The 26,132-nt window shown below is 41.6% G+C and overlaps 1 protein-coding gene across 1 annotated transcript in view; it reads right to left on the bottom strand.

The window, feature by feature from the left end:
• The window catches only part of LOC137141174 (gamma-aminobutyric acid receptor subunit rho-1), a 66,472-nt gene that overhangs the window by 10,911 nt on the left and 29,429 nt on the right, over positions 1 to 26,132 (bottom strand). Inside the window, exons 3-6 of the mRNA XM_067530007.1 lie at positions 22,967 to 23,073; positions 12,902 to 12,969; positions 7,039 to 7,262; positions 849 to 931 (exon numbers count right to left, since the gene is read on the bottom strand). Of these exons, the coding sequence (XP_067386108.1) occupies positions 849 to 931; positions 7,039 to 7,262; positions 12,902 to 12,969; positions 22,967 to 23,073 (482 nt within the window). The remainder of the gene's footprint in view (positions 1 to 848; positions 932 to 7,038; positions 7,263 to 12,901; positions 12,970 to 22,966; positions 23,074 to 26,132) is intronic.

Raw genomic sequence — 26,132 nt, 5'->3', positions numbered from 1 at the left:
AAGTTTGGTGCTCCTGGCTGGTTGCAAAAGTTACAGTACCTGGACAGAGCAGTTGCTGGTAAGGACCAGGGGAGCAAGTAAGGTGCTCCTGGCTGGCTGCTGGGACTCAAGCAAGACTTTAGCCCTACATAAAGGTGAAGCTGAACATGCTGAGGCTGTTGGGAAGTAGCCCAGAAAACAGTAGCAACAACAAATTAGTTAAAGGGAAGAAGCAGGTGGCTGCTATTTGTAAAGTTCCTGGGTTGGTACCTGGTGTAGAGGGTGGGCCCAGGTACTCACCACCAGCCACAGGTGAAGTGACTGAGTGACCTGAGAGGGGAGTTTACATAGGCCAGGAAACGGGGTGAAGACCTTGAAGGGGGCAGCATGTATTAAACTTTATTACCCAGGAAGGGGGATGAATTGAACTGAAAGAGCAACTCAGCTGGAGAGCTGTGGTCAGGTGGGTATCACTATAGAGTGAAGAGTCTCCAGGGAGGAAGCCCTTGGACCACTGTTTCATTCCAGAGCAGGGACTATTTAAGAATTAGCCCGGGAGAGGGCTGCAGAAGACCAATGAGGGTATTGTGATAGGCCCTGTTGGACTCTACCCTGGAAGAGGTCTATTTTGTTTCACAAATGAACTGTGTGACTCAGCCGGAGTCACTGAAAATCCACCTGAAGAAGAGAAACTGCTGGCAGAGAGCACTGCAAAAGCAGAGAGAGAGAGCAGGCATATGCACACCCAATAAGAGGTACTCATGTGAGGCAAGTGACCCCATCACAGATGGCTAACATAGGCTTAGAAACCTGATTTTAGACCCCCATATTTGAAAATCTTGGCCTACATATATATCTTGTTTACTTACAACTTTCAATTTCCAGTGAACACGTCTGTGTGTCTAGGGGAAAGCGACTGAAATCCATGTTGCACATTGCAGTTACTGTGACCCTAGAAATAAAAAAGTACATATTTAAAAACTTTGCTCTCTTTCATGACTGAAAAATGGTAAAAGAAAAACAAATAAAATTGCAACTTAGTTTTGTATCAAATAAAATATAGTCCCTTCATTTTCAAATAAACATATTACCAGGGGTTGAATTAGAGGGGGGGGGAATAGTGCTACTATCCCAACTTCTGTCGACTTGAAATGCCAAGTATCTCTTTTCAGAGAACTCCAGCTTTGCCAGCTGCTTTCCAGTTGCAAAGAATAGTTTATTTATATTCAGTTTACCAAATCAATGCATTACCAGTCCTATGTATCTCAGTTCAGGGCAATGACACCTGTATTTCCCCCCTCATGGTCCAGCAAGACATCCACTCTAGGTTCCAGGTTCTCAGTCACCACCTCTCTTGGATGGAGACCCATAGCTCTCTCCCTCCTCACCAGGTAGTTCCCTTTCTATACTGTGAATTCCCCAGCAAGTCTGACAGCCTAAGCAGGCCTGTTTAGGCATTCTCCTCAGAGGCTAAAAACAACGTAATTGCCCACAGTTATAAGTTAATGTACAGCCCTTTCTAAGCAAGCACATTTATTCTTAAGGAGAAAGCATTATAGAGAAAATATTTAAAACAGTAACAGGACCTACACATGTACCAATAAGTCTACCAGAGATCACCCAACTTCTACAAGGGCTCTGATAGGATTGTGTCCGTCAAACAACACCAAGGGGTTTGTCTGGTCACAAGTTCATAAGAGCTTTTGCTCAGATCAAGAACCCATAATCACTGGTTAGTTTTTCTTTTATACAACTGGGGTCTTTGCTAGTCAAAGACTGTGAACAGGTTATCAGTCAGGCAGTGGTTCTCTCCGCAGGGAACAGCTTCAAAAAGTTAGGTCTGGAGGTGGGAATTTGCATTTATCTTCTCCCAGGTATTTGCTAGGAAACCCACTCTAATGTGTTTGTTCCAAAAGTTCCTTGTCTGGCACATCGTTTAAAATAGTCCTTTGAAGCTCATAACACTGCCCCAGGGTTTGCACTGGCCATATCTCCACACTGGAGAAGTTACAATCAATCTCACAGTAACACATAAATGTTGAATTTTTAATACAATGGACGCCAAGACTATGTAAATGTAATTCAGTAGGATCTCCCACACATACTGCAGGAAATTGCCATTCTTTGTCACACGATGCAGTGGTGTAAAAGAGAGCCCTGGTAGAGGAATAGGTTAGAGGGCCTCTTCCCCAATTCTGAAATCTGGCCCTCTCCAGCCCCTCCACAGCCTCAGTACAGCTACCCTGTGCCCTAGTTCCTGCCTAGCTCCACTCCAGTGCACTTTACAGCCCCAGTCCATCCCCGCTGCCTCCCCCCCCCCCCCCAGCTCCTGCCTAGTTCCCCCAGAGTCCCAGTCAAACCCTCTCATCCCCCAGCTCCTGTCTCCAGATCCTTCATGGTCCCCCTCCAGCTCCCTCGCTTCTCTCCAGTTCTGATCCATCCCTCCCAGCTCTCCTTCAAACCCCCCTTCATCCTCCAGTCTAGCCCTCTACTCCCCAGCCCATATCCAATCTCCCCTTCAGGCCCTTTTAGTTCCTCTCTTGTCCCTGTCTTTCTGATCTACCTCTTAGCCCCATGTCAGCCCCTCACAAGCCTTCCCCAAGCTCTTCCCCTCAGTCCCCTTCTGCTCATCTCCAACCTCCCCATCACCCGCAGTCCTGATCTAGACCCCCTGAGTTCCACTCCAACCCCTTCCCCCACCCTCAACAACTCCAATCTGGCCCCCAGCTCCATCCAGTTCTGCTCCAACCCTCCTGCCACCCCAGCTCTGAACTAGCCAGCCCAGCTGCCCCTCCCTCCTGCTCCATGCAAAATGGCTGATGCTTTTCCTTGCATTCTGTCTCTAGGGAGGCTGTCTTCCATCTCCAGGGATCCCCATGCCTCCATGCATGTCCCAGCATTGCGATCTCCCAAGACTGTGATCCGCCCATGCCTTCTCCGTGCATCCTTGCTAGTTGCTCATGCCAGGGTCACCCCTGCTGGAGGGACCCTCCATCCCAGCTGCCACTGTTTGCTCTAGAGTCCCACTCTTCCCCAGAAACCCAGCTAGTTGGGTCCTGATAATCTCACGGGCCCTGGTGTGACTGCACCAATTGCACCATTGTGTAATTACACCACTGGTGTTATGGATGAAGTACATAGGTATGCTGTGAAATTTTATGAACATTATCATAGTCTGGCAATCTATCATTTATATCATCCACTAGGGGGGACTGGTAATACCTGTAATCTTATTAAGTTTGTTGCAAAAGAAAATACATTGAAATGCTCCACGTTATAAACTAAAAGCTCCGACCTTGCTAAGAACAACTCATTATTTTGTTTCTTAATAAGCTAGTTTTGTGTCTTTGCAAAAGAAGCATCAGGTAATTATAGACCCAACTGGCATAAATACTGGCTGTGGGAAAATAAATGGAAACAATTTTACAGATTATAGTGAAAGAACAATCTATGAAACATATTAAGATTAAAGACAGCCAACTATTACATAACTGAGGATCTAATAGCACCTGATCTTCAAACCCTTATGTTATTAATCTGTACTCACATGCATATTTCCATTGATGCCACTCTCATTTGTGTTTGTTACTCTTTGAAAGAAAGTTCTGTGCTGATGCTTTTCCTTGCATTCTGTCTCTAAGGGGGGCTGTTTCTTCCATCTACAGAGGCCCCTTATTTAGATTTTGGAACTGCCTAAATGTGACAGGTGCTTTTCATACACAGATGAAGACACAGTTCTGGCCCCAAAGAGTGAAGATTCTTACAAAGTTAAAACTTGGTGAAGGATGTAATGTACAAGCAAAGTGATCAGGGTAATGATAAGCAGTCAGTTTAAACACTTACACAGTGGTTTGTTTTTAAATTTAAACACAATAAATTCTTCTTCCCTCCTTCTCAACTCAGCCCTCTTGTCCCCAGGATGGTGGGGGTGACTGTGAAATGTTCAGGGAAGTTAGAGAGGTTACAAACACAGAAAACCCGAGAATAACAGGGGATTTCAGCTATCCCCATATTGACTCAGAACCTGTCACTTCAGGACAGGATGCAGAGATAAAATATCTAGACCCCATTAATGACTGCTCCTTAGAGCAACTAGTCCTGGAACCCACAAGAGAACAGACAATTCTTGATTTAGTCTTAAATGGCGGACAGGATCTGGTCCAAAAGGTGAGTATAGCTGAATTTCTCAGTAATAGAGATCAAAATATAATTAAGTTGAAAATCCTTATATGGGTGAAAATATTTAAAAAAAAAACAAAACAAAAAAAACCCCACCCCACCACAGTAGCGTTTAACTCCAAAAAGTGGAACTACATAAAAATGAGACAGCTAGTTAAATGGAAATTAAAAAGAACAGTCACAAGAGTGAAATTCCTGCCAGCTACATGGAATCTTTTTAAAAACATCATAATAGAGGCTCAAAATAAATGTATTGTCCTCTTGTCCCCAAAAAACCAAAATAATAAGAGGGTCCAAAATGCCATCATGGTTAAACAACAGAGTAAAAGGGGCAGCTAGAGACAAAAATACATCTTTTATAAATTGGAAGTCAAATCCTACTGAGGGAAATAGAAAGAAACATAAACTCTGACAAGTCAAATGTAATAGTGTAATTTGGCAGGCCAAAAAAGAATTTGAAGAGCAACTAGCAAGAGACACAAAAACTAACAGCATTTTTAAAGTACATCAGAAGCAGGAAGCCTGTCAAAAAATCGGTGGCGCCACAGGACAATCGAGTGCTAAAGGAACACTCAGGGAAAACAAGGCCAAATAAAATAAAAAGCTAAATAAATTCTTTGCATTTTGCATTCTTCACTGCAGAAGAAATGAGGGAAATTCCCACACCTGAGCCATTTTTTTAGGTGACAAATCTGAGGAACTGAGATGTCAATGGAGGAGATTTTGGAACAAATTGATACATGAAATGGTAATAAGTCACCAGGACTAGGTGATGTTCACCCAAGAGTTCTGAAGGGACTCATATATGAAATTGCAGAACTACTAACCATGGTATGTAACCTATCACTTAAGTCAGGTTATGTAACAGATGACTGGCAGATAACTAATGTAATGCCGATTTAAAAAAAAAGTCTAGATAGGCAATTCTGGCAATTACAGGCCGATAAGCCTAACTTCAGTATCAGGTGAACTGATTGAAACTATAGTTAAGAACAGAATTATCAGACACATAGTTGAACATGATATGTTGGGGAAGAGTCAACATGGCTTTTGTAAAGGGAAATCATGCTTCTCCAATCTAATAGAATTCTTTGAGGGGGTCAATGAACATGTGGACAAGGGTGATCCTGTGGATATAGTATACTTGGACTTTCAGAAAGCCCTTTACAAGATCCCTCACCAAAGGCTTTTAAGCAAAGTAGGCAGTCATGGCATTAGAAGGAAGGTCCTCTCATGGATCAGTAGCTGGTTAAAAGATCAGAAACAAAGAGTAGGAATAAAAGGTCAGTTTTCACAGTGGAGAGAATAAATAGCAGGGTCCTCCAATGATCTATATGAGTACCAATGTTCAACATATTCGTGAATGATTTGGGAAAAGGGGTAAACAGTAAGGTGGCAAAGTTTGCAGATGATGCAAATTACTCAAGATAGTTAAGTTCAAAGCAGACTGTGAGGAGTTATTACAGGATCTCACAAAACAGGTGACTGGACAAGAAAATGGCGGATGAAATTTAATTTTGATAAAAGCAAAGTAATGCACATTACAAAACATAACCCCAACTATGCATACAAAAATATGGGGTCTAAATTCATTGTTACCACTCAATAAAGAGATCTTGAAGTCATTGTGGATAGTTCTCTGAAAACATCTGTTCAATGTGCAGTGTCAGTCAAAAAAGGTAACAAAATGTTAAAAACCCTTAGGAAAGGGGTAGCTAATAAGACAGAAAATATCATACTGACACTATTATACAGTTCTGCTCACCCAATCTCAAAAAGATATATTAGAATTGGAAAAAGTACAGAGAAGGGCAACAAAAATGATTAGGGGAATGGAACAGCTTCCATATGAGGGGAGATTAAAAAGACTGGGATTATTCATTTTAGAAAAGAAATGACTAAAGTTGGGATGAGACAGAGGTCTATAAAATCGTGAATAGTGTGGAGAAAATAAATAAGGAAGTGTTATTCACACCTTCACATAACAGAAAGCAGACATCACCCAATGAAAGTAAGAGGCAGCAGGTTCAAAACAAACATAAGGAAGTACTTCTTCACACAACATACAGTCAGCCTGTGCAACTCATTGGCAGGGGATGCTGTAAAGGCCAAAAGTATAACTGGATTCAAAAAAGAATTAGATAAATTCATGGAGGATAGGTCCATCAATGGCTATTAGCCAAGATGGTCAGGGTTGCAACCCTATGCTCTGGGTGACCCTAAATCTCTGACTGCCAGAAGCTAGGACTGGAACACAGGAGATGGATCACTTGATAAACTGCCCTGTTCTGTTCATTCCCTCTGAACCATCTGGCACCAGCTACTGTCAGAACACAGGGTACTGGTCTAGATGAGCCATTGGTCTGACCCAGTATGGCCATTCTTAAACTAAAACAATCAACTGTTCTGGGGAAATCCCTAAATAGAGTTCTATAAGCCAAATCCTGCTCCCCACCCAATAGGCATATGAGGCCAAAAGGCCCCAGAATGGGTAGAGGTCTAGGGTGTGTGTGTTGATGGCACAATAGGGGATCAGCTGCTGTATGTGTGTGTGTGAAAGAGAGGCAGCTCTTAGTAGACTGCATGGGTAGGGGAGACAGTGGTGGAGAGACTGCAGTAGTTGGGGGAGGGCAATAAGCAGCAAATACCTAAGGCCACCAAGTCAATGGCAATAGTGGTTGTGAACACAGTTTGAATCCTGACTTTCAGTCCTTTATTTACATGACTAAACCACTCTGCCTCTCCATACACATTAATGCTTTGTGAGACTATAATGGATATATTTTGAAATGCTTTCTTGAAGTAAAATACAGGAATCTGTTTAATCCCTTTCACTGTCATTTCATTAATAGCTAACACTGACTGTGAATTCAACTTTACCTGAGGCTATAAAGTACTTTCCCATCTGGCTGGACCCGTAGCATGACGTTGTCAGTGGTGGTGTCATGGATAAAGGAGCGCTTGGAATGTACAAAGAACATGTCAGGAACCCAGATCTTTTTCACTAGCCTGCCATCAAATGTCATACTTTGGTTGTTGGTGCTTGGGAAGGACAGTCTTTCATCTTTCCAGTAGTGTCTGAGATAAAGGGTCATGGTGAAGTCCTGAAAATAACCAATGAAAGAAACCGGTTTCACATTACGATTTATACCATGGGAAGAGCATTTCACTGCATTTAGCACCAATATAAATATGTCCACACTCATTTAAATAGAAATAATTATAGAATCATCAAAATGTAGGGCTGGAAGGGACCCTGAGAGGCCATCTAGTTCAGCCCCTGCACTGAGGCAGGACCACGTATACCTTGACCATCCCTGACAGGTGTTTGTCTAACCTATCCTTAAAAGCCTCCAATGATGGGGATTCCACAGTCTCCCTTGGAACCTATTCCAGTACTTAACTATTCTAATTGTTAGACAAGTCTTTCCTCATATCTAACTTAAATCTCCATCGCTGCAGATTAAGCCCATTACTTCTTATCCTACCTTCAGTGGACATGGAGAACACTTGATCACTCTCCTCTTTATTAACAGCCCTTCATATATTTGAAAAGTGTTAACAGGTTCTCCCAGCAGTCTTTTTTTCTCAGGACTAAACATGCCCACTTTTTAAATTTTTCCTCAAAGGACAGGTTTCCTAAACTTTTTATCATTTTTGTTGCTCTCCTCTGGACTCTCTCCAATTTGTCTACATCTTTCTTAAAATGTGGTGCCCAGAACTGGACACAATAATCCTGCTGTCTGATGCTTCAGGAATTCCTTTCTCCTTTATAAACTACAAGGTAAGCACCCAATCCTGCTCCATTTAATTCACTTGCACTCCTTACACAGCTGGAGATTGATTAACCGTGGCCCATTTTTCTTTAGAGTAAAGGGACTTATGTAGTCCAGAAACCAAAGAACATCCAAATAGAAAATCCAGTTCTAAAATGTGAACTCTCATACTTACGCACACTGTTTCTCAGTCTGTGGGGTAGCCCCCTAAAGAGTAGACACATTAATCCACTGATGAAAGGTAAAAGCAGTGGGGTAGAAAAAACTACATGACTTTAGACACCTCCCCCCCACCTCTCCACAAAGATAAAAAAGAAGCAGGTGGTTCCTAGAAACCACCTGCCTTCCATTCTTGCAATGGCCCTTCATTCAGCTTGCTGGTGGAGTAGTTCCCATGCACAAGACTGCAGTCTGAGCCAGCAGCCTGACAGCCTAAGAGAGTGCTCTGTGCTGGATAATAAAATGGAAGAGGGCCGTGAAGTGTGGGTGCCTTTTCTAAATTACATTAAGAGACAAGGGAGCAAATCTGAAAAGAAAAGGTTGTGCAAAGAGAACATTCAGTCTGATGCCAGGCATTGTGCAAGGGACCCTGTGCATGAGGAAGATTGTCACAGTCTTTTTGAAACATACAAAGCAGAAACCCTCCAAAACTTGGATTAGCTGCAAGGTGGGAGAACGTCATGTGTGCAAAGCATTGTAGAGCCCACAATTTTAGGGCCTCCAATTATTTGATTGGATATATTTCTTCTCTTTCATTTTAAGGTTAAAAAATATACAAGGGGCCAGACCCTCAGCAAATGTAAATTGCCAGCACCAATTTACCCCCGATGACAGTCTGGCTAAAATTGTAGAATGTGTTGGTCTTATTTTTTTTATTGTTACGTTTCTACTTCTCTAAGCTTAGAAACACTCCCCACACAAGGCGGAAGTCTTTTATTTTATTCTTTGCATCACTTCCTACCTTTTCAAAAGAGGGAACTTCTGCTAGATCTGAGATTTATTCCATCTTTTTTGGTTCAGTTATGTCCTTCACAATCTTGAGCCTGCAAACACTCACACTTGTGCTTAACTTTAAGGAAGTGAGCAGTCTCACTGATATCAAGCGGACTACTCACATTAAGCATATGCAAAAACGTTTTCAGGATCAGGGCTTTACTGTGAAACCAAATATATGTCGCAGGGTGGCTGGCCCTTTTAAATGAAGTAGGTCCAGCACCCAGGTGCTCCCTGTTTAGCCAATTGAGAGGGCAGGACAGCGCTAGGTCTATATCGAACCACGCAGTCAGCATGGAAGGGGTGGTGGCAAAGGAGGAGTATGGGGGTTGGGGTCCCCATCCCCTGAAGAAACTGCCAGAATCCTCTGGAAGGATAGGCAGTGGGAACCTGCTGAGAAGAAAGCCTTGGAAGGCAGTACTCAGTTAACTGAACACAGAAGAATCCTGCAGTATGACCTGAAGCAGGCAGGGCTCAGCGGGACAAAAGGGAAAATCCCGTGGGCATTATAGCGTAGGGTGGGACTGCTTTTGTGCTTTATTTATCTTGGCAAAATAAAAGAGTGCTTGGAAAGCAATTCTGGATGTGGCAGTAGGTCCATTGTGGGTTAAGGACAAGCCAGCACTATCTATCTATCTATCTGTCTATCTATCTAAAAGTAATACCCTATTGTACTGAGGGAAACTCAGTTGGCTTGTGGAAGTCTGATAAGAGTGAATAGTCTGCTGAGACCCATAAAGTAAAAAAATCTGGAATTTTTTTATTGTTGTTTGGATTTTATCCAAGAATTGTTGGGTTCTTTTGTAACATCAAAACCGGTGTTTATAATGTGTTTTCTTTTAGTAGGTCCAGTAGAGATGATTATTTCTTTATCTTATTCCATTAAATTAAACTGAGGATCACTGTAATTTATTAAATGTTTTACACACAGTGCATTAATTTGACATTCCTGCCTCTCATAATCCTCTAGCTCCGCCTTCATTTTTTGGTCCATTCTCATCTAAGAGGCTATAGTTCAGGTCGTTTTCCTGTTTATGCTTTAAGAAAATGGATATAAGAAAACCTTTTTTCTTTGACTCCTAGTAAGGCTCTATCGCATTTTAGCAATAATATATCAAACATATGTTTGTTTTCCAGATAGGAGCTCATTCCCCAAGGTTTTTGCATAAATGGATACATTTGTAGATGTTGCATGTGTTTATTATTATCATGTGTTTATTATTATTATGGATGCAACTGAGGGTCTAGGTTTTAGTTACAACCTGATTTTGACCCTCCACAACCCTCCCAAGTACAACAAACTCACAACAAAGCCAAATAAGTCTCTAAATCAGGGCCCAATCTGCACAATATGGAGTGAATTGGACAAAGTTTCTGAATTGTGACATCCTTAAGAGTTTCAAAGTGTCTTTTTTTTTTTTTTTTTGCCACTTTATAGTAAAAAAAATCTGAATGCAGAAGAGAAATAAAACTTACTTTACTTGTCTTCCCTAGCTTAAATCTAGGCAAACACAAAGTTTAGCTGATTGATGTCTAATTAAAACATAATGTTCTTGCAATGTTCTGTGTTTTTTTTATATATATAAAGCAGCACAAGATAAAATACAAGAATCAATAATAAAGTTTAAACCCCTTCACTGTTATTTTGCTATATTTGACTTTGAATATTTTTTACCTGAGATTATAAAGTGCTTTCCCATCTGGCTGGATATGTAGCATCACATTCTCTACTGTGGTGTCATGAGACTACACATACTGCATATAGACCTTGTCAGAGATTCTGATGTTATACACTAGTCTGCCATCAAATGTCATATTGTGGATATTGATGTTTAGAAAGGACAGTCTTTCCTCCTTACCACAGACCCAATTAATTTGGAGGGACTGTCAGAAACAGTGGCAGCATTAAAAAATCATGAGTCAGGCTCTCAAAAAATCCTGAGATTTGCTTCAAAAACCATGAGATAAATGTGTGAGACGAGGTGGGTGAGGTAATATCTTTTACTGGGCCAACTTCTGTTGGAAAAGAGACAAGCTTTCAAGCTTACACATAGCTCTTCTTCAGGTCAAAGAAGAGCTCTGTGTAAGCTAGAAAGCTTGTCTCTTTCCCCACAGAAGTTGTCCAGTAAAGATACTACCTCACCCACCTTGTCTTTCAAATATCCTGTCACCAACTTGGCAACAATAACACTGCAAACAACATGAATAAATGTGGCATTCTTTTTGTATGCTTTCTTGATTTTGAGACTTTAAAGTGCACTCTGGTCAGATATTCAAGATTTCTTATCAACTATGAGGGCTAGAAACTTACTTTTTTAGAAAAATGAAAGTTGAGATGATTATTTAATCAGTTGACTCTAGGAGCTGGGGCTTTAACACCACCACCAAATATAATGAGAGTTGGCAATGCTGCAAAGGTGCAGGTGGGGAAAAAGCTATATGACTTATTAAATAAACCAAAACCATAAAAACCTTTCATGAGGATCAGAAATCCTGAAGCGAAAAAATTCTATTAAGAATTTGGATGATTCTCTTTTCTGTCTGTCAACCCAAGTGATGGACAAAACATCCCCCTTGATTGAAACTCTACCCTTCAGAAACACCATGTCTTTTGATGTCAGCATTAATAGAATTTGCTGACATAGGATTCATCCTTTTCCATGGACGGCAGTGGGGAGTCCTGCCACTAAGATCAGGGAAAGCAAAACTGGGCCCACAGGCCAGTAAACTAAACAAAACTGTCTCTGACTACAGTGGGTAGCAACCTGAATGCTGTTATTTAGGAAATACTAATTGTGCTGCTACAGAAGTATTCTCCATTTTAGGAACATGTGCAAGTCTAGCAGGGAGGGGCTTTTTAGTCATATAGTTTGTTTTTTATGATTTTACTCAGGAATGAGAGAATATAGAGAAGCTTTTCTTTTTCAGAAAACTCCAGAAGCTTTTAATAAGTGAAACATTTTGGAACTATTTTATTTTCTTTGGTCAAATGAATTATTTTCTAAGAAATGGAAAAAAACTTAAAAGGAGCTAAAGGTTTTTGTATTCCAGAACCTGCAAACACTAACTAAATGGACCTGAAAAGCCCTGAATTTTGGTAGGGTTCAAAATCTTGATCCAAACCCTAATGTTGCCCATCTCTAATTCTGCTCTTTATCTCCTGTTGTCTTGCACTGTCCAGTGGGTGTATCATTATGCATAGTTGGTTTAAAATATCTCCTCAGAAACTCCCCTCATTTCTAAAGGTATATAGTGGTGAAAAGTGAGCAGCTGGCACATCAAGCAAGACAGCTGGGCAAATTATACCTAACTCCACAGCCATTCTGTAAAGCTTTAAAATGTGCAGAAGCAACCTAACTAACTGTGGGCAGCAGGTAGGAATTAAAAGGTGAAGAGACCGGAGAAAAATTAAACCCTATGCAGATGGAAAGTACGGGTCCTGTGTCCCACTTACTCCTACTTCAGTCTTATTTTAAAGTATTAAGAGGGACAGGCCTTCTGTTGGCCCTCAGCTTGGGTGAATTTCACCTCTAATGAATGGAAGGCAGATTCTAGATAAGCTGTATTGTCACATAAGCCCTTTCTATTCAGATCCCTTTCAGTTACCAATAGATATTTGTAGGCCATCTCAAGGGATAACCTGCCTCATGTGGTAGCATAAAAATGGCAGATGTTTCAGTTCTCACTACAGTGCTACCTCATGATAAAGAGCTGTGCTATAAAGCTGACATACTTGTGGTTTTTGCTTGCAGAGTTTCTAATCATCAAGCTCCATCACTTATTAAGAAGCACAGCCATATAGCAACAAAATCTGTGGTTTTGTGGGAGCACAGTATTATTCTAGAGAATAATAAATGTTCAACAGAAAAGAAAATGTCATTTTAGCTGCCATTTCTTCTTCTGTTCTGCCTGACATTACTGTGGCGGAATAGTAGTTTGAGATAATTTACATTAATCGTTAGACAGACACTTACCATATCCACCTCTGAAATACTATCCAGACTCTCAACTTGTACATCTACTCCCACAGGAATTGCAGGGCCTGCAAAAAGAAAAAAAAAATTAAAAAAATATGTACTTTGATGTGACAAATTAACCCCTGAGGTCTAAAATGCATGAAAAAGGATAAAGAGGATGATGTCTGTTCTGTCTGGAATAGAAACCACAGTAAGTTATTATAAGAGATTGGAATTCATACCAAAATTTTCATTATAACGGTATTTAGACTGATCTATTACTGAGTCATCCTCTAGCAGATTACTTGAGATTATTAACTCCTTAAAACAATCATTCATTTTTTATATGGCAACAGAACAGTTTACAAGTTATTTAAAATATGCAAAAAACTAACAAATCAACCAATCCTCCCCCTCCTCACAAAAAACCCCACACGGGATAACAAAACAAAAGACTAAACAAAAAGACACTACAACCATAAAGAACTCTAAAATATATGCCTGGTAAGGTCGATTGTATGTACTACACAGGAGAAAATTCAGTATCATAGGACAATTTTCCATAAATGCAGGGGAATATTTATAGCATTGAAAAATGGAACTAGTCCACTAGCCTTTATTAAGCAGGCATGCATGTTGTTCCATACTTGTCCATGATGGTGTTTCTGAAGCATCTGGTACTGAACACTGTCAGAGACAGAACATAGGACTAGATGGAACCTTAGACTGATTAGTATGGTGATTCCTATGAACTTTACCCCATCCCCACTACAGGGGTTTTTTTATTTAATCATTTGGATATATTCACTGTGTACAGTGTGTAGTCCCTTCTGAACAGCAAAATGCCTCAGGTTTGAAACTATCATTTAATTGCTGATGTATTGCAAGATATAAGATAAAGAACACAGGGTTAGATCTTTGACCCCCCCACTAAGGCCAGATCTACACTAAAAAGTTAGGTCTGCCCAGCTACACTGCTCAGGGATGTGAAAAAATGCACACCCCTGAGTAATGTTGTTAAGCCAGTCAAACCCCCATCATAGAAACTGCTAGATTGATGGAAGAAGTCTTCTGTTGACCTAGCTACCAGTTCTAGGGGAGATGGATTAACTACAGCAATGGGAGAAAACCTGTCAGTGACGTGAGGCTCTATACTGAAGCACTACAGTGGTGCAGTTACAGTGCTGCAGCTGTGCCACTGTAGTGGTTTAAGTGTAGACATAGCCTAAGTCTGCTTTGCATCATTCCTTTCCTACTCCTGCTTTATTGCGTAGCACTGGTGGAGCTTGGGGCCTGGCTGTGGAAAGACAGGAGGAAGACTGCAAGATCTCCATTCGTGTATGGATGCCACCTTCTCCAATCCTTTTTACGAGTCTCCCATCGTTTAGGAGCCAAACAGGAGTTGAGACTCAATTCTGTGATATTCATTAGGAAACTCAATGCATTTAAAAGTGAAGCAGTGAAAAGTGTCTTACTGCGATTTGCTGCTTCTTTTTCTTAACTGCCAGTGAAAGTCAGAAGCTGCACTCTTACTTTTCATTGCTCTTTCAAAAATTTTATCTGCAATATTTTTCCACAACTTTGGATAAACGCAAGGATAAACTCAAAATACTGCAATATATATTTCACCTTATCAGAATCTTCTGTTGCTAACAGATAATTCTGAGATACTATGGAATGATTAGAAGATGAAGGATGGTTGAGAAGCTGACACCCAGCAGTGGAAGTGAGGAAAGGTGTTCCCCCACCTCATCACTGCTAGTTCAAAATGAAGACGGTATTTAGCTACCTCACAGGCATGTTGGGAGACTTTGGGCCTGGAAAGACTCTCAATGAATTCACTGGGTTTTAGACCAGGCCCTTGAACAATAATGTTTATAAAGCATTAGAGATACTCAAATGGAAAGTGCTAGAGCAATGCAAAAGATTATTATTATTATTATAATCTGGCTCCCTATTATTGTGTAAACATCATCTTCTTTTTTGTATCTGTTTCACTCATTGCCCTAGCACTTGGCCCTCTTCTCTTTTAGTCACAAGCTAGTCCTCTCCAGAAAGCAGAGTTAATTCATCATGAGACAATTAAATGTCTGGGTAGTACTGAATGCTTTTTTATTAACTTCCCACACAAATACTATGGAACCTTTCCTGTTACATTATGTCACTGCGGGTTAATCAAACAGTAACTGACAGAATATTATTTGTAATCTCATCCAGTGGTTAACACGGAGCTATGTTGATGATAGTGCTGTTTCATGATTTAATTAATACTGAATGAATTATGAACTAGACCATAAACTAGACAGTTAATCTATGAAGGAAAAATTATTCTTTTACAGCATCTCTCTGATCCGCAAAGGAAAAGCCTCATCTTTCAAACAGTGAAAAACAAACTGCATTGTCAGACTTTGTTTGCAATGTTGTCATAGCCATGTTGGTCCCAGGATACGAGATAGACAAGGTGGATGAGGTAATATATTTTATTGGATCAACTTTTGTGATCTCTTCTGAAGGATTTTAGGATGGCAGAAGGTTATCTTTGGACCATTATCCCACTGGACAACAGACCTGCCCCAGAGGTAAAACTAGAACAGAGCTATGCCTGTAAGGCCCAAATGATGATATAAAACGTCAGATGGCCAAAAGCCATCTTAGATCACAAAACTTATATAGGTTTCCAACAGTTGTAATACCAGTCCATGTGACTGTAATACCTCAGGAAGCACTGAGAACAACACTGCACACAACCACAGCAGCATCCCACAAAAGTAGTTTGAGAATGGATGGAATTTAAATTCTGTGTGGGCCATCGAATCATTGAAGTGTGGGACTGGAAGATACCTCGAGAGGTCTTCTAGTCCAGTCCCCTGCATTCAAGGCAGGACTAAGTATTATCTAGACAATCCCTGACAGGTGTTTGTCTAACTTCTCTAAAAATCTCCAATGATGGAGATTCCACAACCTCCCTAGGCAATTTATTCCAGTACTTAACTACTCTGACAGTTAGAAAGTTTTTCCTAATGTCCAGTCTAAACCACCTTTGCTGAAATTTAAGCCCACTGCTTCTTGTCTTATCCTCAGAAGTTAAAGAGAACCATTTTTCTCCCTCCTTCTTGTAACAACTTTTTATGTACTTAAAAACTATTATCATGTCCCCCCATCAGTCTTCTCTTCTCCAAGGTAAACAAACCCAATTTTTTCAATCTTCTCTCATAGGTCATGTTTTCTAGACCTTTAATAATTTTTATTGCTCTTCTCTGGACTTTCTTCAATTTGTCCATATCTTTCTTGAAATGTGGCACCCAGAACTAGATACAATACTCCAGTTGAGGCCTAATCTGCACGGAGTAGAGCGGAAGAATTACTTCTCATGTCTTGCTTACAACATTCCTACTAATACATCCCAGAATGATGTTTGCTATTTTGCAACAATGTTATACTGTTGATTCATATTTAGCTTGTGATCCACTGTGACTCCCAGACCCTTTTCCGCAGTTCTCCTTCCTAGGCAGTCATTTCCCATTTTGAACAGAGTGCAACTGATTGTTCCTTACCAACTGGAGTACTTTACATTTGTCCTTATTGAATTTCATCCTGTTTACTTCAGACCATTTCTCCAGTTTGTCCAGATCATTTTGAATTTTACTCCTATCCTCCAAAGCACTTGCAACCCCTCCCAGCTTGGTATTGTCTGCAAACTTTGTAAGTGTACTCTCTATGCCATTATCTAAATCATTGATGAAGATATTGAACAGAAGCAGAACCAGAACTGATCCCTGCGGTACACCACTTGATATGCTGTTCCAGCTTGACTGTGAACCCTTGATAACTACTCTCTGGGAATGATTTTCCAACCAATTATGCACCCACCTTATAGTAGCTCCATCTAGGCTATATATCCCTAGTTTGTTTATGAGAAGGTTATGTGAGACAGTATCAAAAGCCTTACTAAAGACAAGACATACAACATCTACTGCTTCCCCCCATCCATAAAGCTTGTTGCCCTGTCAAAGAAAGCTATTAGATTGGTTTGACAAGATTTATTCTTGACAAATCCATGCTGATTGTTACTTATCATCTTATCATCTTCTACCTGTTTGCAAATTGATTACTTAATTATTTGCTCCATTATCTTTTTGGGTTCTAAAGTTAAGATTTAACATTAAAGTCTTCAGAGAAAATGTGTGTGGCAATTAAATGCCCTTTTAGCTAGACCACTCTAAGTGACTGAAACTTGCAACTAAGGACTGGTCTATGCACAGTTGTTTTACTGATTTAACTGTATTGGTTTAGAAACACATAGTTAAAGTAGTTCATCTCCCTAGTGTGGATTCAGTTATATCAGTATAGTAGTGCTGATATGGGAATAATTTTTTCCATATATTTACCTAAATTAACTATACCAGTATAAGCACCTTTATCCTCACATAACTGTGTCCACAGTAAGTGGTTGCTTTGCTTTACTTAGAGCAGTTTCTAAACTGATGTAGCTGAAGTGGTACAAAACCTGTATATAGACAAATCCTAAGAAAAATGAGGTTGCCTAAAATACAATGTTTTAGAATGGGTGAAATTTATTCACTCATATTAGTTGTTAAGATTCTATTAAGGGATCAGATTAGCAGAAGGAATAGTTTAATGGAGCTCAGGATCGATTTCACAGATCAATTAGATAACACAGAGGAACATAGATATGGATGCACAGAAGAAGTTAGGCATTTAAATTCCTGTTTTAGGCACTAAATCCCAGCTTGGGGATGATTGCAATGCACACAACTCATGCTGAACACTGTAAGCACATAAATTCACTTGGTGCCTAGGTTTTTTAGTAAAAGTTTCAGAGGCACCTATGTTTCAGCCTCTGGGTATGCACCCTGCTGCCTCCCTTTACACATCTGGATGCCTATCTCCTGCCTAAACCCGAGGGACTCATGAGTCAGAGGAAGATAGGTAGCTGAACACCTGTCTCTCATGCAAGACCCGATCCAGTAGGTCTCCTTTGAGGTGCCTTGCATCGAGATAATGAAAGAATGACTGTAGCGGGTGTGTGTGTGTGTGGCTGGACCTGGAATCTCTCACCTCCAGGTGGGTGCCCTAAACACTGGACTACAGATGCGTTCCCACATACTTTCTTTCTCTCTCCAACCCAATGACTGTTCCAATGTGGATAAGGACTTAAACAATCATTGGGCATGAGAGAAAGAGAGCACATGAGAATGACTCTGCAGGCCAGTGGTTAGGGTACCCAACTGAGAGGTGGGAGACCAGGGGCCCAGTTCCCCTGCTACAGCCACTCTTTCATTATTTATCCAGCAGAAGAGCTCCACACAAAATATCCCATGTCTCAGTGGTTAGCGCATTCTCCCGTGAGGTGGGAGACCCCTGTTCAAATCCTTTCTTCCCCTCTGGCAGAGGAGCAGGGACTGAACCTTCAGCTCCTACATCCCAGGCAAGTGCTCCCGCCACTGGGCTAAACATTATCAGGTGAGGCAGTGATGGCACTACCTCATTCTCTGGCCATTTTGTGTGGAACACGGCAGGTGCTTAATTCACTCCCTCAAGAAGTTGCTTAGGGACCTAAGGCAACTAACTCCAGGCTGCAGGTCCCTGTCAGTGGGTTGCTAAGCAGTGCTAGGCACCTCCCTGCAGCCTGGACTTAGGCGCTCATCTCCATGAGAGAGACGGGGCTTAGCACACACCTCTGTTGTCAGCACTTCCCATTGGCTGGTTTAGGCAGCTTCCCGCCCAGTGTGTCAGCTTTTGTGGAGCACATGCGTAGGTGCCTTTCTCTCCCCATTCCTTGTATTGGGAGGCTAAGGTGCCTCGCTTGGACCTTGTGAATCGTAGTGGTGTTCCTGTGATTTTCTAGGCACCTAAGTTATGTGCTGTGATGCTCAGCATTGCAACACCTCAGTCCCTTTGTGGCTCCCACAGCTGGTGTCCAGAAAAAATCCATTCCATTAATGGGGGGCAGGGAGGATGAGGCCTCTCGGCTGCCCCCACTCTGCAAACTATCTGAATAATCAAGAGGGAAGAATGAGTGAGCTGCCATTCACGGAAGAATCAGGAAGGGGAGGCTGAGTAACCAATCCAGACAGAGGATAGCCAGCCAGCAGGAGAATAGCCTGGTGTATCCCAGCTGTCTTCTCCGGAGGCTATGGCTCTCAGAGCTCTGTGGGGAAGATGTGGGCTATGCTCTGAGAAAACAGTACAAGGCACTGTGTGTTTCCCTCATAGTCTGACCTGAACAAGATTAGAGTCACTGTGTGTAACATCCCCGCAAAAGCCCTCAGGAGTAAGAAGCAAGAGTCCAGCGGAGGGCAACAAAAATGATTAGGGGCTGGAACATATGAGTTATGAGGAGAGGCTGAGGGAACTAGGTTTGTTTAGCCTGCAGAAGAGAAGAATGAGGGGGGATTTGATAGCAGCCTTTAACTACCTGAAAGGAGGTTCCAGGGAGGATGGAACTAGGCTGTTCTCATTGGTAGCAGATGACAGAACAAGGAGAAATGGTCTCAGGTTGCAGTGAGGGAGGTCTAGGTTGGACATTAGGAAAAAGTTTCTCACTAGGAAAGTGGTGAAGTACTGGAATGGGTTACCTAGGGAGGTGGTGGAATCTCCATCCTTGAAGGTTTTTAAGGCCTGGCTTGACAAAGCCCTGGCTGGATGGTTTATTTGGGGTTGGTCCTGCTTTGAGCAGGGGGTTGGACTAGATGATCTCCTGAGGTTCCTTCCAACCCTAATCTTCTATGATTCTTTGAAATATAGCAGAAGAGATAAACAGCTAAAGAACCACAGGATAGTGACAGGAGAGTGTAGAAGACATTGCAGGGAGTCATGGGACAGCCATGTTAACACACTCTTGTGCCTGCTGCCCATTTCTGTTTGGCCAGTGGGCTGTACTAACCATAGGTATTTAAACTGGTTATGAAGTGTGCAATCTTATAGTCCTGTGCTCTGTAATCTCTTCCTCCAGGCTCCTTTCCTACAAACCTATTGGCTATAATGGTCCTAAAAGGAGAGCTCATAAGTCCTGGCACCTCTCCCAAGCCACCGCCTTTTGACAGATTGCTCTGAGATCCCTGATCCGGGGTTTCCTTGTCCCTCTTCTCCTCCATCACATAAGCCATACACTGTGACAATGTTGTGTATCATAACACACCAGCAATACCCTGTGAACCTGGAGAAGGCTTACGGAGTGTCTTAGAGCAGCATTGTATTTGTGCTTTGGATGTGACAGAGTAGGAAATGGGGTTAAGGAGCCAAGATCTGAGAGGGTGACTTCTAGCACCTGGAAGCAGACAGGTGCAATGTATGTATCATGTGAACAATTTGTAAAAGTGTAATATAAACCAATGGTGGTCTCTGTGTGTCTAAAAGACTTGCTCTCCACCCTTGCTAGGAATTCACATAGAAGGAAACTACCTTCTATCTCTCAAAGGGTTCTGGGAGATCGGAGGTGATGAGGACAAAACAGCTGTGAGAGTCACTGACTTGGAAACCTTGCACAGACACCTAGCATGGCAGGTTGGCAGCACACACAGCATGTTCCGTGTAGAACACTGTCCTGCTTCTCAAGGCCATGGAGCAATTCCTAGACCTGAGAGAAAGCATGCGGCAGGATTCCAAGTTACATAGGAAGGCAAAGTAATCAGGTCCCCTCCTGATCACGGCTAACTGGAAATCCTTACACAGGTAAAGACTTCAGCCAGGGATATACTTGGTGTCTACTACCGCATTTGGAAGGCCTAGTGGCTGGAAGTGCAATGGCAGGAGTGACTGGTACAGACGCAGAGTGTGGGTCTCCAGTGCCACCTTCTCCAGGTACTCCATAGCTCGTTGTATAGATGTATGACGACTTCAGGAGGGAGCTTGTACCTCTGCATCAATTACACCTCCATGCAGCTGAGGGAGGTTCCACAGGGCTGATATATTTTAGTGCAGTGCCATCCTCCTCCTCTCCCTCACCACCTGAAGAGGAGTTGGGCCTGGAAGTAGTGCAACAGGTAGGCTGTGCAGCAGCTCCTCATCCATCGAGACCCCCACCTTCAAACTAAAACCACTTCCCTCAGCCATGCCTGTTCCTCCTCCATCCCCCAGCAGCCTGCCCCATCACCCTCCTCTTGCCCACCCTAAACCCAGCACCCACAATTAGCTGCCTGTCTTTCTCTCAGCCCCTCTGTGGGTCGCTCATTCCCGCTCAGGCTGTCCTGTGTGTTTGGTGGACCTTTAGTCAGTGTGTAATAGAGGCTGGGAGTATTTGTATGTGTGTGAGCCGGTGAGGTAAATGGGTGAACTTGTTATGGTTCAGGCAGGCACTAAAGCAACATCCCCTAGTCGCATGCATGGGACACTGCTGAAAACACCAGACTGACACTTGTGCTCTTAACCACAGCCCATTCCCAACCCTTTGTTCCCTGCCCCCGCCTGCGGCTGCAGGGCTCTTTGTGGCCACTTATATCCCTTTTTGAAAGTGCAATGAGTCCCCTTAAGAATCTGTTGACTGCTGATGCTTAGGAAAATGCTGTCCTTAAAGGTTACCATGTACTCAAAGAGTAAATACATGTAGTATTGACCGTTGGAACTGCTTCTGCACACAAAATACATATAGTCTTTGGTGAACTGAAAATGGAGTCCTTCAGGTGCAAGATCAAACCAAGCCGAGTTTCATCCTGCAGTATCAGTGCACGCACACAACTCCCACTCCAGTCAATGGGGGGTCCACAGACAGGAGAACTGGGTAAAATGAATAATCAGTGGAGACGGTAAGAAGAAATTATGCTGTTTCTCTTTGTGGAGCTAGTTGATTGTGCGCTGTTTAGGCCCCAATCCTGCATGAGAAATGGACAAGTGTGTGGACCCCCTGCACCCACATGGAGCTCTACTGACTTCAATGGGACTGTGTGCAGTGCAGATCTGCCCACCTGGCTCTCTCTGCAAGGGAGTGGCGTGCTTATTCTGTATGTTTGAAGTGTTTCGTTAAATTGTTTTTTGTTTTGGGCTCGAGAAGCGAGCTGTCAGCCTGACAGCCCCAGAGAGCATTTATTAATACACAGAATGGGTGTCGTATGGGTAGCAGCAAGTATAGGGATGGGCTACCTCTAGGAGTGAGTGGATTTTTCAGTACTTGTCCTCTCATTTCAGACTGCTAACAGACATGCCAGCCAGTACCAAACCTTTCTGCTTTTTAGGTGTCCAACATTTCATAGGGATGTGTTAAAATGCATACACAGACTCTTCTATAGATTTACTGCTGTTCTTCCTCTTCCTCCTCCAGACTTTGACCAGCCACTGTATACCTTTGACAATTAACATACAAGACACTTATTATAATAAATAATGTCAATATTAATGGACGGTCCTGAAATTGAAGCCATTTTAAAATGAACTGAACACACTGGTATTGTGTATATCAAGCATTTAGTAATAAAAGCTTCTTCCATCAGGATGCATAATGGTATTCCCGATTTGAATGACCATCTGTCATCCAGGAAGAGTAGATAAATTACAACATTCTTTAATCCATCAGGTCATAAGAAAACACATTCTCCTTAATCCTTTGCTCTAAAAGCTTGGTTTGCTGTAGCATAGAATTGCAAGACTGTGAGCAAAACATGAACACCAAGTAGTCTAAATGTTCTCTCTTATAATGAGAGACCAGGTCAGTAAGTATTGTACATTAATTTGATTAGACATCAACATTGTCACAGTGAGATATAATATTAGGATTTCACAGTAATCTAGAAATAAGTGTAATCTGAACCTGGACATATTTTCATTAGTCAAAGGTTCAGCTCAATATGAGGAGTATTTAATATCCCTAAATGATGCCTCTATCTACGTTCTCATGGTTTTGCTGAAAGTAATTTGGTGATCCTAGGAGGAAGGCCATGTTGTTGCAAGCCCACTCAGTCATGAGAGTGCTCTGTGCTGTAAATTCAGAACAGAAACAATGAGGGTCTTTCCCAACTAACAGTTCTTTCCAATATCTATCTTGTCAATCCACTCACCAGTGAGACACTGTTCTGTTTCTTACAGAAAAGATACTCTGAAAAATAAGAATCAGATGTACGTTTTTCATACCTCCAAAACCTGGTCTCATGCTGAAATCATGGTCATCTATTCTCAGAAGTTGTTCTGACTTTGTCAGCGGGGATTTGGTGATGTCAGGACTTCGTTTTAGTATTGGGCTACGTGGAAAAGATATACAGCATTATTAGAATTAACCATGCTTAAGAGACATGCAATTATTTGTCTCTAATCCTTAAAATAGAGAGCAATCTTGTTCATCTACCAATTAAACTATATCCCTGTGATCATATCTGATGTTTGATAGCATGTCATTTAAAAAGAACTCTTCAGTTTTATATATTGAGACAGGGTATTCTGAATGGTTCTCATTCTAATACTGGCTGAATGGTAAAATACTCATTTCAAACTCTTTCTATATTATTTGTATTTGTAATATATTTTAGATACAAAAATTCAGATTTTTTTTACACTAGACACCATTAGAAGAGAATAAAACGATGTGTGTTGGGGGTAGGAGAGAAGCATTTCTGACATAGATATGTGACAGGACACCAGGATAGGAATTAGGGAAACAATATCTCAAATAAAAGCCTACTGACTGCAGATCAGAAACAAAATGGAGATAGACTGGGAACACAGCCAGGAGGCAAGTTGACCTGTAGCTTGGAATAAAATGATTAACTTCTGCTCCAGATTTCTAAAGAGAAGAACAGTGAGCACTAGAGATAGGCAGATCATAGAATTGCACCAAATCTTGTAGTGGATGCTTTGTTTTGGGTGTGTGCCAAGTTTACCTCTAAAAACAGAGTGAAGTGTTTCAGTCTAAAGACTGATTTCAGTTGCAACATCCCTTTTATTTCTGTGATGTAGTTAAACTTATGTGGGACTAAGAGCTGGCTATTTAGCAGGTGGTGATAACTGAAAAGGGCAGTCTTTTAAGGGTGATGCTCCTAGAGGGCCCCAAGAAAAAAGAAGGATTCTGGAAGGTTTTCTGTTTCTGATCATAAGAAATACTGGCTGTCAACAGTTTGCACTCAGACACCTCTTTTCATGATTAATTAAAAGGATAAGTCAGTGAGAGACTGACCAAAACAAAAAATCCTTGACTGTGGCACGCTTTTTGAATACAAAAACAGCATCTTTGAGAGAGAAAAACACTTCTAGTGAATGTAGGGGAAATCCCAGGAAACTGCTTTATCATGTTGGATTCCCATAGATCATAGACATTAAGTCCAGAAGGATCATTACTATAATTGAGTCTGCACTTCTGCATAACATAGGCCATAGAATTTCACTAATGATTTCTTCATGAAGCCTATAACTTCTGGTTGAGCTAGAGCATCTCATTTAGAAAGATAACTAGGCCTGATTTAAAAATTGTATGTGATGGAGACCCCACCACATCCTAGGTGACTTGTTCCTTACCCTCGCAGTTAAATTTTGTGCCTTATTTCTTGTCTGAATTTGTCTAGCTTTAACTTCGTGTTATATCCTTTCCTGCTAGATTAAAGAGACTTTACCATGTAAATCAGTGGTTCCCAACCTGTGACCTGCGGGAGCTTTCAAAGTGGTCCATCGCTTCCCTCTCACTGGCTGCAGAAGGGAACCGCTGCCTAAGGACCCAGGCGGAGCGCGTTGCAGTGGTGCTAAAAGACCGGTGCAGGCTCCTTGCTGCAGCCCAGGGGACGGGAGATCAGCACTCCCCTCTCCTTGGCTGTAGCAGGGAGCACGGCAAAGCATTCTACCTGGGTCCATACGTGCTGGGGTCCCCGCTGGAGCCAGTGGGAGGGGAGCACTGATCTCCCATCCCCCTGGCTGCAGAAGGAAGCCACTGCCCAGGGACCCAGGTGGAGCGCACAGGGCTACAGGATGCGTGTGGTTTCCCTGCTGCAGCCAGGGGGACAGGAGATCAGCGAGGAGGAAGCCTCCTTGCTGAACTTCTTATATCTGGCTGTAGTGAGGGTATGGGGAGGAGGGCTGGTGGCAGAGACTGGTGGCCCTTTAGGGTTGTAACAATGATATCTGTGACCCTTGAGCCAAAAAGGCTGGGAACCACTGATGTAAGCACTTATAAACCATGATCAAGTTACTTCTCAACCTTCTTTGTTAAGCTAAATAGATTGAGCTTCTTTAGCCTATCGCTGTAAGGCAGGTTTTCCAGCCTTCACATCACTCTTGTGGCTCTTTTCTGACCCCTTCCCAGTTTGTCAACATCTTTTTTTTAATTGTTCACACCAGAACAGAACATAAAATTCCAGTAATGGTCTCACTAATGCCATATACAGTGATAATACCACCACATTACTTCTACTCAATATTCTTCTGCTTATACATGGAAGGATTGCATGGACTTTTTCTTTTAGCCTCAAACTCATATCCAGTGGGTTATGCACCGTGACCCCTAAGTCCTTTTCTGTGTCACTGTCCCCCAGCCTATGTAACCTACATTCTTTGTTCATAGATGTATAGACTTGTATTTAACTGTATTCAAACATATGTTCAAGTGCACACAGTTTACCATACAATCCAGGGCGTTGTGTAGAACTGACCTGTCATTTATAGAACTGGGTCAACAACAGTTTTTCTATTGATTGACAATTGAAAACAAAATTGTTGCAGGTTGAATGTAATGTTTTGACCCAAAAACACCACATTTCCATTTTGAACATTTGAAAAATAAAATTAAAGGAAATTTAGAAACAAAGTTGCTTAGAATAAAACAACCATTGTTTTGATTTTTTGGAATTTTTGAAGGTTTTTTTTCCAACCAAATGATTTGGCAAAAATCAACACAAATTTGCAAAACGTTTTGGTGTTGCCAACTGTGCATTTTTCATTTAAAAGAGTTTGAAAAATAATGACACTGCACTCTAATCATTTACCACTACACCAATTTGTGTCATCTACAGACTTTGCTAGCTATGATTTTATGTTTTGTTTTAGCTCAGTGATAAAAGATATTGAATAGCGCTAGGCTGAGAACAGATTCCTGTAGGACTCTACTGGGAACTCTCCCATGGGATAACAATTTCCCATTTACAATTTCCTTTTGAGATCTATCAATTAACTAGTTTTTAATCTATTTAATATGGACTACATTGATTCTTTTATAGTGCTATCTTTGTAATCAGAAAGTCACATGGAACCAAGTCAAAAATGCCTTACAGAAGTCTATTATGTCAATAAAGTTACCTTTATCAACCAAAGTTGTAATTTC

The sequence above is a fragment of the Emydura macquarii genome, unplaced genomic scaffold (assembly GCF_026122565.2).
Source record: "Emydura macquarii macquarii isolate MOO-44397 ecotype Brisbane River unplaced genomic scaffold, CSIRO-AGI_Emac_v2 contig_3019, whole genome shotgun sequence".
NCBI classification, from domain to species: domain Eukaryota; kingdom Metazoa; phylum Chordata; order Testudines; family Chelidae; genus Emydura; species Emydura macquarii.
This window is presented reverse-complemented; position numbering and strand designations above follow the sequence as displayed.